Consider the following 11,321-nt stretch of genomic DNA (forward strand, 5'->3'; position numbering starts at 1 on the left):
CTCTCAAACGCTTCAAAGAGCTTTCTGCATCCAAGCAGAAGGGGCTGAGGGTACATCCCGCACACCTCTGGCAACGACCGGCGCTGGGGATGCGCGGATGGGGAGGGAAGGGAGGGCGGATAGACCGCACCGCACCGCGCTGCGCCCTGCTGGCAGGTCTAGGCTGGGACCTGAGGCTGGTTTCTGTCGGTCACATCACCCGGGATGATGTCCCGGGAGGATGAGGGGAGCCAGGTCCTTCATCTGCCCCCCGACGGCATCCTGGCGGCTCTCGGAGATGCGGCGTGAAGCGGATCTCGGAGTGGGGGGAGGACCTGGAGGGAAGGCTGGAAACAGTGCGGGGAGGGGAGGAAGGGAGCGTGGGGTGTGCTGGATGATGGCTGCTGCCAAATGCGTGTGAGTTGTACTCGTTGCTGCGCGGGGAGGGCTTTAATTATGGTTAATTATGATCTGAGAGGAGGAGGAGGGGGAGGGTTGTGGTGTCCTCCCAGGGATGGAGACGGTTTCGTCCCCACTCGGCGTTAATTATGGTTAATTATGAGATGGGTTCTTTTTTTTTGGGGGGGGGGGGGGAGGAGGATGGAAGGATGGAGGTGGAGAGGTTGGGAGGAGGGGGGGAAATGTTGTCGTGCCCTCCCCTGGAAGGAATCGGTTGCGTCCCCGGCTCAAGGCTGGCGAAAGGCGGCGGTGGGTGGGTGGTGGGATGGGAAAAGGGGGATGGTGAGGAGGGAGGGGGCAGCGTGCGGAGTAGGGGAGGGGAGAGGGTGAGGGGGGGGGTGGGGGGGAGGCTGGAGAAATGCTAATTCCTCCCTTTCCTCAGCGTCTCGCCAGCCCCAGTGCCCGGCCGGCCCCGTTCCGGCTGGCAGCTCAACCCGGCCGAGGCAGGGATTGGGAAGAAGGAGTGTGTGTGTGGGGGGGGGTTGTGTGTGTTCGGGTGGGGGTCCTCTACCTCATCACCTCTCCCCTCACAGTCGCTTCCTCCTCAGCTGAAGGGGACGGAGCTGCCGGAGGAGGATGCTGAGGAGCGGTAAAGACGAGGAGAAGCGCTGCGGGCTGCTTCACGCCACTTAGAAAGGGGTAAGGTGCGGGGTACACCTCCCCCACTCCCACCCCGGGGCGGGGGCGGGGGGGGTGGGGAAGGCGAGAAGGGAGTGGGTTGGGGATCAGGGAAAACAGAGAAGAATTAGGGAAGAGGCGGGGGGTGGGGGGGGGGTGGGAGAAAGGAGGGAGAAAAGTGGGAAGAGGGAGAAAGAAAAGACTGGAAGGAGGGGGGGGAAGAAAATATAAATAAATCATTTTGGAAATTAGAGGGGAAAATAAACCTGAATTTTTATTTCCTTTTATTTTGGTTTGGGGTTTTTATTTTTTTGCTCGGGTGAAGGGGGAAAATAAGGAGAGATGGAGAAGGGAGAGAGAAAAGTGGGAAGAGGGAGAGAGAAAAGAATCGAAGGAGCAAAATAGCAAAGAGAAATAAATATTTTTTTTTAATAGGTGAGAAAGAAAATTAGGAAAAATTTGGGGGCGGGGGGGGGGGGTCGGAGAGGGAAGGAGAAGAGGAATAAGACAAGAAAAAAGAATGAGAGAAGGGTGGGAAGAGGCGAGCGAAGGAGAAAAGGAGGAAAACGAAAGAGAAGGGGGGAAAGGAGCAGAGGGGCTGAGAAGGAGCGAGGGGCACAGGGGGCGCAGCCCGGGGGAGCCAGGCAGAGACAATGGGGCACGGCCCCGCCACTCCCTCCCTTCGCAAGGTGGGGATCGGGCACCGGCAGAGGGGTGGGGGAGAAGCATCAGGAGCCCTGAGAGTCCCCTGTGTGCTTTGACAGGCGGAGATGGCCCCGCTGCTAGCCCTGGGGCTGGTGGCCCTGCTGGGCTTGGCCCGGGCGTGCCCGGAGCCCTGCGCTTGTGTGGACAAGTACGCGCATCAGTTCGCCGACTGCGCCTACAAGGACCTCCAAGTGGTACCCACGGGCTTGCCTTCTAACGTGACCACCCTCAGCCTTTCGGCCAACAAGATCACCTCCCTGCAGCAGCGTTCTTTCGTGGAGGTGACCCAGGTGACCTCGCTCTGGTTGGCACACAATGAGATCCGCTCCATCGAGCCCGGGACCTTCGCCATCCTGGTGCAGCTGAAAAACCTCGACGTCAGCCACAACCAGATCGTGGATTTCCCCTGGCAGGACCTTTACAACCTCAGCGCTCTCCAGCTGCTCAAGATGAACAATAACCACATGGCTTCGGTGCCTCAGGGAGCTTTCCACACCCTGAAGGACCTCCGGTCCTTACGCATCAACAACAACAAGTTCACCGCCCTCGCCGAGGGCATCTTCGACTCGCTCAGTTCCCTCTCCCACCTGCAGATCTACAACAACCCCTTCGAGTGCTCCTGCAAGCTCCAGTGGCTGAAGAAGTGGATGGACAGCACCCTCATCTCCATCCCCGAGAAGGACTCCATCGCCTGCGCCCTGCCGGAGCAGCTCCGGGGAGTGCCGGTGGGGAAGATCCCGGACGTTCAGTGCACCTCCCCTACCGTGCAGCTCACCTATTACCCCAACCTGGACACCACGGAGCTCTTTGACGGCTTCACCCTGACCCTGCACTGTGCCGTGACGGGCACCCCGCCGCCCGAAGTCAGCTGGAAGATCCGCACCTCCAGCCAAACCTTGCAGCTCGACGGCAACCCGAAGGAGACGGCTGGGAAGGACCTGCCCAGAGAAGAGCCTGAGCGCTTCTTGGTCTTCAAGAACGGCACATTGGTGATCCCCCACCTGAGCAAACGGGAAGAGGGCACCTACACCTGCCTGGCCACCAACGAAATGGGCAGCAATCAGACCTCGGTCAACGTGGCTGTGGCGGGCAGTCAGAAATACCCGCTGCAACCCGGCAGGGACCCGCTGGGGGGCAAAGCACAACCAGGTGACAAGAAGCCCGGGGCCAAAGGAGCGAAAAACAGCGTGCTCATGCCGGATGAGAGGAGCAAACCCTTCGGGGGTCCCACCCGACAGAGCCAACCGTCCTCGGCAGCTGGGACGGAGGCCACAGGAGAGGGGCGAGTCCCTTTCCAGCTTCCACCCTTCGAGAAGAGATGCGGCTCCGCGCAAAGCAGCAAGTACATTTCCAACCACGCCTTCAACCAGAGCGGTGACTTCAAGCAGCACACGTTTGACCTGGGGGTGATCGCCTTAGACGTGTCCGAGCGGGATGCCCGGGTACAGCTCACGCCCACCTACCTGCAACCTGAGAAGGTCCACCTCAGGATGCTCTACCTGTGCCAGGAGAGCAGCCAGGGCCATGCCTTGGTGCAGTGGTCCAAGATTGAGGAAGGGGTGAACTCGTACTGGTTCCAGGGCTTGAATCCTGGCACCAACTACTCTGTGTGTCTCACCTACCTGGGGGAGGACTGCCAGGTCCAAGTGGTCTTCACCACCAAAAAAGAGATCCCTTCGCTCATCATTATCGTGGTGGTGAGCATCTTCTTGCTGGTGCTGGCCACTTTACCCCTGATGGGGGCAACGTGGTGTCACCTCCTCTCTAAGTACCAAGGCAAGACCTACAAGCTCATCATGAAGGCTCAGAACCCGGACCAGATGGAGAAGCACATGGCTGCCGACTTCGACCCTCGCATCTCCTACCTGGAGTCCGAGAAGAACTACAACCTCAGTGAGGTGGGCGAAGCAGAGGTGGAGGAAGAAGACGACGACGACGAAGAGGAGGAGGATGAAGGAGGCAGGAGGAGGAGGAGGAGAGAAACCGAAGGAGCTGGGGAGCTGGAGCGAGAGGAGAGCGTGGCGGCCAGCTCCATGGTGGAGTCGCAATCCAAAGCCAACGGCGAGGAGTTCGAGGTGCGCTCCGAGTACAGCGACAGGCTGCCGCTGGGCGCCGAGGCGGTCACCATCTCCCAGGAGATCAACGGCAACTATCGGCAGCGTCCCCGCTGAGCATCCCCCGCCTCCTCCCCTCCCCGCAACCCCCTCCCTTTCACCCCCGGTCCCCATCTCCCCACCGAAGCCCCCTCCCCGGGGCACTGGTAGCTGCTTTTCTCTGCTCAAGAAGCCTTGAGCAGCCAACCTGGTCAAGCGGGCGGCGTCCCTGCCCATGGCAGGAGGCTTGAAACGAGATGATCTCGAAGGTCCTTTCCAACCCAAACCGAAGCATCCTCAGCGACGCCGACCTGTCCGTCCTCCTCTTCCTCCTCCTCCTCCTCCTCCCTCAGGCGGCAGGTCCCCGGGGAAGAGGTTTTGCCCCGGGGATGCTGGATGCGGGCGGGTTTTGCCCTGCTTTCGTTTTCGTTTTTGGGGTACCGGCGATCCTCGTTCTCTCCGCTCGGCAGCATCACCGCAACGACTCCCGCTCCCCTGCCCGCCTCTGCCCTCCGCTGGCCCTGTGGTTGCCTTCCCTTTAAAAGGACGAAAACGAAAAAGCGAGGGGAGGAAACACGGTAAAAGGGGGGGAAAAAATCCCCCTATCCCCAGACCTTTTTCTCTCTGGAAACGGTTCAGTCCCCGGTGAGTTCCCGCCGCTCCCCGGTGAGTTCCCGCCGCTCCCTGGGTCCCCCGGTGAGTCCATTCCGTTCCCCGGTTCGGTCCCATCGCTCCCCGATTTGGTCCTATCGATCCGCACTGAGTTTCGGTGGGAGCCTTGTCACAGCCCGGTGCTGTCCCCGCCAGTCTTCGGCGTTATCCTCCGTTATCGGCTCCACGCCGCTCCCCGGCGGGTCACTTCCACGCTTCGGCGCCATCCCCGCCGCTCTCCGGTGGGTTCCCTTCACTCCTCGGTTCAGTCTCTCTACTTCTCAGTTCCCACCGAGTCTCCTTCGTTCTCCGGTCCGACCCCACCGAGCCCCTCTTGTGAACCCAGCCTCATCTGATGTGGTCTCTCCATCGCTCCTCGGCGTTATCCTCTCCGCTTCCCCGTCCCCGCTGCATCCCGGGTAGGTTCCCGCCGTGCTTCGGTCCAAGTCTCCGCCACTCCCCGGCGGATGTCCGTAGCGCTCCGTTCAATGCCTATTTTCCGCGGTGTGTTCCAGGGCTTCTCGGTGGGTGCCAGGCTGAGAGCCACACTGCAACCCGGTGGGTACGGGGGCTCTCCGGTGCTATTCCCGGCTCTTTCGCCTCTCGGTGGGTCCGGAGGTGCAAGCTCCGCCGCTGCCCGGTGGCTACCGAGACTCCCTAGTTCCATCTCCACCTCCCTCGCCGCTCAGTGGTGCCGCGGTGCGAGCCCCGCTGCTGCTCGGTGGGTACCGAGGCTCGCCCGTACGATTCTCCCCCCGCTGCCCAGTGGGCACCGGGACTCCGCAGCTTCATCCTCCCCTCCTCCGCTGCCCAGCGAGTACCGGGACTCCGCAGTTCCATCCTCCCCTCCTCCGCTGCCCAGTGGGCACCGGGATTCCGCAGCTTCATCCTCCCCTCCTCCGCTGCCCAGTGGGCACCGGGATTCCGCAGCTTCATCCTCCCCTCCTCCGCTGCCCAGTGGGCACCGAGACTCCGCAGCTTCATCCTCCCCTCCTCCGCTGCCCAGTGGGCACCGGGACTCCTCAGTTCCATCCTCCCCTCCTCCGCTGCCGGGTGGATGCCTGCTGCCATCCCTGCTGCTGCCCGGTGACCACTGCTGCTTCCCGGTACGACCCTTCCTCCGCTGCCGGTGGATGCCGAGGTGCGAGCCCTGCTGCTGCCCGGTGGGCGCTGGGACTCTCCGGTACCACCAACCCCCTGCACCGCCGCTGCCCGGTGGGTACAGGGACTTCCCGATAGGATCCCCCTCCGTTGCCCGGTGAGTACCGGGGCTCCGCCGTGCGTTCCCCGGTGCCGGAACCGTTCAGTAACCGGCGGGGCTGGACAGCTCCGCCCCCCCCGCCCGCTCCCCGGGGTAGCAGGGGTCAGCCCCCAGTCCCATCCCGACTCCCGTCCTCGTCCCGTTCCCCCCATCCCTCCCTGGTCCGGCGGGGCCCCTCGATGTGTGTTGGGTAGAGTAGCCTTGTAGCCAAGTGTCTGTGCCGTAGACGCGCCCGTGCTGCTGGTGGGGGGGTTTATGGTATTAGGGGGGGGTGGCAGTGGGATTTGGAGCCGGGAGGTGAGAAATCTCCGCCGCTTCCCTCTTCCTCCGGGAGCCCCGGGAGCGGCGAGAGCCGCGGGCGCCTTTCTGCGAGCTTCTGTCTGTGAAAGAGTCAATAAAAGGGATTGAAAGTGGAGCTGGGTCTGTGCTTGATGGAGATCGGGGCCGGGGGAGGGGGGGGGAAGGGTTTGGGATTCGCTCGGCGGAGACGGAGAGATTGGGATGCGCTTGGTCCTCCCCATCACTGCCCCCGGGCTCGCAGCTCTCGGTGCAGCCCGGTAAGGCCAAGAGGACCGGAGGAGGTGGGTGGTGATGAGTGTACCCCACCCTACAGACAGGGCTCTGCAGACGTGACCCTACGGACGGGACTCTACATCCCTGACTCTCGTACACGACCACCTACACCCACGGCTGTGTTCCCAGCCTCATGAGCAGGTCTTAGTGTCACCTTGGTCCCCCAGACACCCCCATCCCCAAGACTCAGGAGCCGAGAAGGTCCCTGATGGATTTGTCCTCCCTCTCCCGGCGCTGATGATTTAAGCTGCAGTTACAGGGTGAAGATTTAAGGCTGCCTTTGATTGCTTTTCTTATCTACACCTCCGAAGCCACATGCCCTCCTAGCGTCCCTGTGCTTCAGTGGGAGTAGTCACCCACCCTCCAGCATCCATGGGTGGCTCCTGAAGCCTCACTGAGGCCACTCACCCCCTCCATCCCTCCCCCAAGGGATCAGATCCCCCTCCCAAGCCATCACTCCCTTCCCCACCCCCACCCCCATCCCGAATCTGCCTTTCTATTTTCAACCCAGCCTCTGCCTCTTCCTCCTGCAGCATGGAGCAAGGCTGGGCCAGAAGACAGACAAAGCAAAGCAGCAGCAAGCTAGGGCTGTACACCCCAAAAAGATCCCCTTCAGATCCACCAGATCCTGGGAATTGGAGCAGGCCAGGTGTTTGCTCCAGCTTTCCAAGCCCTTCTTGCCAAGAAGAGACTCCCCCATGTAGACAAAATCCCCTCCTGTGGATACCTTTGTAATTGAGTTTGGCTGAGCAGGGAAAGCAAAAGCACAATCATTTCTGCTCCCTTTAATTAGGGAGTAATAGATTTCCTTGCCTAACAGATCCACAGGGAATCTCCTCGGGATGAGCTACCTTCCTGTGCTGGATTATGGCCCAGATTTGCTCCTTTTCAGGAGGGTACTAATTAGAACCCAGTGCCTGGAGGGTCAGAGGTGGAGCTCAGCATCATCTCATCTGCCTGAAGGGGTTAAAGCATCCCTACAGGATGGCTCAGCCCCTCTTAAGGCATGAACCCTTCTGCAGAGCCTGCCACCAGCTCCCCCACCACCTAGCCACCAGCCTGGGCTGCCACCTACTCCTGGTGGCACCTGGCACCCTTTGGCCAGGAGAGCTCCACAAGAAAGAAGTTTTCATGTCCCTTGTTCCTGAGTTATCTGGTATTCCAGGTCCAAAAAGTCCAGGCCAAAAAGAGCATCCCTGTGTCCCCTGGACACCAGCAGCACTACAGCTGCCACCCACTGAAGGGGTTGTTTTCTTGGTTAGGTCCACAAATGGAGTCTGGAGTCCTCACAGGAGTGGGCAGGGCAGCAGCAGGCAGAATGAGGCCCTATGGTGACCCTCAAGCTCTGTGTCCTCCACTGGTTCAGAGCCCTCACACCCTTCTGGATGGGCTTTGAAGATGCTCATCAAAATGTGCTTCAAGGCATGGAGGCCTCCTAGAACATCCATCTTCAGCCAGCTCTGGGGCCACGAGGAGTCAGCAAGCAAGCCTCATGCTGGCCCTGTCCACGAGAGCCTCACATCCAAGAGGGATGGTGACAACTCCCTCCCCTAACTCCATCCACCCCATCCCTGATTCCCTGCCTCACTCATCCTGCCAGCACTTCCCTGAGGAGCTGCTCCAGATTCTCTCCGTGATCCCTTTCTCCCTGACACTATTTTTAACCCCAAGCTTCTTCACAGCCTGCCCTCAGCAGCAGCAGCTACGTCAGCACGAGTGTGAAGACACAGACCTGTGCTTGGGTTCCAGGGAGATGAAGCTCTGTTTGGTGGGGGGACTCCAGCTTCCCCCCTTTTTGCTTCACCTTCACCTTGCTCAGAACCATTTCCAAAGCAGGTCTGGTCAGCTCCAGGATGGAGATCCTTGCTTCTTTGCAGCTGGTTCCTCCAGCCCTGCAGCAGGTGGGTTTCCCTTCAGAGAAGCCCAAATTTGGCCAGCAGATGAGTGTGGGAAGGCAAAGAGTGAAGAACCCACTCAAAATCCTGGTCCTGGTTGCCCATCTCTGTCCAAGTGATACCCCCCCCCCCCAGGCTGGAGGACAGCGAGTGGGGGTGGAAGATGGTAGGTGGGTGGAGGGCAGGGGGATGTTGCAGAACAGCAGGAGGCTTCAGGATGGTGAGAGAACAAATGATGGTGGTGGTGAGGGCAGAAGGAGGCTGTGGGCTGGCAGCTGGCTGCAGGAGAGGTGTGGCTGCAGAAGGGTGGGTGGCTGGAGGAGGATGAGTGGGTGGCTGGAGGAGGATGAGTGGGTGGCTGGAGGAGGATGGGTGGATGGCTGGAGGAGGATGAGTGGGTAGCTGGAGGATGATGAGTGGGCAGCTGGAGGATGATGAGTGGGTGGCTGGAGGATGATGAATGGATGGATGGAGGATGATGAGTGGGTGGCTGGAGGATGATGAGTGAGTGGCTGGAGGAGTATGGATGGCTGGAGGATGATGAGTGGGTGGCTGGAGGAGTATGGATGGCTGGAGGATGATGAGTGGGTGGCTGGAGGAGGATGAGTGGGTGGCTGGAGGATGATAAGTGGATGGCTGGAGGAGGATGAGTGGGTATCTGGAGGAGGATGAGTGGGTATCTGGAGGATGATGAGTGGGTGGCTGGAGGAGTATGGATGTCTGGAGGAGGATGAGTGGGTGGCTGGAGGAGTATGGATGGCTGGAGGAGGATGAGTGGGTGGCTGGAGGAGGATGAGTGGGTGGCTGGAGGATGATAAGTGGATGGCTGGAGGAGGATGAGTGGGTAGCTGGAGGATGATGAGTGGGCAGCTGGAGGATGATGAGTGGGTGGCTGGAGGAGTATGGATGTCTGGAGGAGGATGAGTGGGTGGCTGGAGGAGTATGGATGTCTGGAGGAGGATGAGTGGGTGGCTGGAGGAGTATGGATGGCTGGAGGAGGATGAGTGGGTGGCTGGAGGAGTATGGATGGCTGGAGGAGGATGAGTGGGTGGCTGGAGGATGATGAGTGGATGGCTGGAGGAGGATGGATGGCTGGAGGAGGATGAGTGGGTGGCTGGAGGAGGATGGATGGCTGGAGGAGGATGAGTGGGTGGCTGGAGGAGGATGAGTGGGTGGCTGGAGGAGGATGAGTGGGTGGCTGGAGGATGGTGGGTAGCTGCAGGACAATAGAAGGCTTTCACTGGAGGCTTTTAAGGCCTGTCTGGATGTGTTCCTCTGTGATCTGTGTTACATAGCATTGTCCTGCTCTGGCAAGGGGGGGGAGGGGTTGGCCTCGATGATCTCCTTGGGTCCCTTCCAACCCTTTTAACCTCCTGTGATCCCGTGAAGGCTGCAGGCAGTGGGAGGCTGCAGGATGAGTGCTCCATCGGCTGCTTCTCGAGGCTTTGCTCAGCGTTTCCTTGCCGAGCAGAGATGATGACAACTCCCTTGTGACCTCCTAGCCCCTCGACTTAATGCCCTCCTTCCTCCTCCCCACCCCCACGCAGCCTCTGGGCTGTGTCCCTTCCCCACCGAGCCCTGCAGTGTGTGTGTGTGTGTGGGGCTCATCTTGTCCCGCAGCACCCCAAAGCCTTTCATCCCCTCTCAGACTCCCCATGTCCTCCAGAACCTCCCTGGGATATGCCCTGCAAGGACTGCAACTGGATGGACCCTGAACTTGGTGGGGGGAGGGGAGGAACTGGACTGGAACTGGGCTGGAATTGGGCTGGAACTGGGATTGGACTGGAAATGGATGGACCCTGAACTTGGCAGGGGGACAGGGGGAGGAACTGGACTGGAACTGGACTGGAAATGGTTGGACCCTGAACTTGGCAGGGGGGGGAACTGGACTGGAACTGGATTGGAACTGGAACTGGATCTGGACTGGAAATGGATGCACCCTGAACTTGGCAGGGGGGGGAACTGGACTGGAACTGGATTGGAACTGGAACTGGATCTGGACTGGAAATGGATGGACCCTGAACTTGGTGGGGGGGGAGGGAAGGAACTGGACTGGAACTAGACTGGAAATGGATGGACCCTGAACTTGGCGGGGGGAGGGAAGGAACTGGACTGGAACTGGAAGTAGACTGGAACTGAAACTGGATGGACCCTGAACATAGCTGGGGAAGGGGAGGAACTGGACTGGAACTAGATTGGAACTGGAACTGGAACTGGACTGGAAATGGATGGGCCCTGAACTTGGGGGAGGGTTGGGGGGTGGAGGGAAGGAACTGGACTGCAACTAGACTGGAACTGGAACTGGACTGGAAATGGACAGACCCTGAACTTGGTGGGGGGAGAGGGAAGGAACTGGACTGGAACTGGAAGTAGACTGGAAATGAAACTGGATGGACCCTGAATATAGCTGGGGGAGGGGAGGAACTGGACTGGAACTAGATTGGAACTGGAACTGGAACTGGAACTGGAACTGGAACTGGACTGGAAATGGATGGACCCAGAACTTGGCGGGGGGAGGGGAGGAAATGGACTGGAACTGGAACTGGAACTGGACGGACCCTGAACTTGGTGAGGGGGGAGGGGAAGAATTGGACTGGAACTAGACTGGAACTGGAACTGGACTGGAAATGGATGGACCCAGAACTTGGCAGGGGGAGGGGAGGAACTGGACTGGAAACTGGAACTGGAACTGGACGGACCCTGAACTTGGCAGGGGGAGGGGAAGAACTGGACTGGAACTAGACTGGAACTGGAACTGGACTGGAACTGGAACAGGACTGGAACTAGACTGGAACTGGACTAGAACTGGACGGACCCTGAACTTGGCAGGGGGAGGGGAAGAACTGGACTGGAACTAGACTGGAACTGGAACTGGACTGGAACTGGAACAGGACTGGAACTAGACTGGAACTGGACTGGAACTGGACGGACCCTGAACTTGGCAGGGGGAGGGGAGAAACTGGACTGGAACTGGAATTGGACTGGAACTGAAACTGGATTGGAACTGGACGGACCCTGAACTGGGCGGGGGGGGGGGGGGAGGCGGAGGGAAAGGGGGTGGGGGGAGGGCAGGCTTGGTGTAGCAGC

At 59.9% G+C, this 11,321-nt stretch overlaps 1 protein-coding gene across 4 annotated transcripts; it reads left to right on the top strand.

The window, feature by feature from the left end:
* Positions 1–476: 476 nt before the first annotated feature.
* Positions 477–6,181, top strand: ISLR2 (immunoglobulin superfamily containing leucine rich repeat 2). Of its 4 annotated transcripts, none has more exons than XM_064157250.1 (3): positions 477–530; positions 987–1,077; positions 1,821–6,181. In XM_064157250.1, the coding sequence occupies exon 3, from the start codon at positions 1,827–1,829 to the stop codon at positions 3,930–3,932; it is 2,106 nt and encodes a 701-aa protein (XP_064013320.1). In that variant the 5' UTR covers positions 477–530; positions 987–1,077; positions 1,821–1,826; the 3' UTR covers positions 3,933–6,181. The 4 variants fall into 4 exon arrangements, with proteins under 4 accessions (XP_064013320.1, XP_064013323.1, XP_064013321.1 ...); XM_064157253.1 differs by lacking the exon at positions 477–530 and adding an exon at positions 669–687; XM_064157251.1 differs by lacking the exon at positions 477–530 and adding an exon at positions 673–691.
* Positions 6,182–11,321: the final 5,140 nt, after the last annotated feature.

Source organism: Pogoniulus pusillus, chromosome 17 (genome assembly GCF_015220805.1).
Source record: "Pogoniulus pusillus isolate bPogPus1 chromosome 17, bPogPus1.pri, whole genome shotgun sequence".
In the NCBI taxonomy this organism is placed as follows: Eukaryota; Metazoa; Chordata; class Aves; order Piciformes; family Lybiidae; genus Pogoniulus; species Pogoniulus pusillus.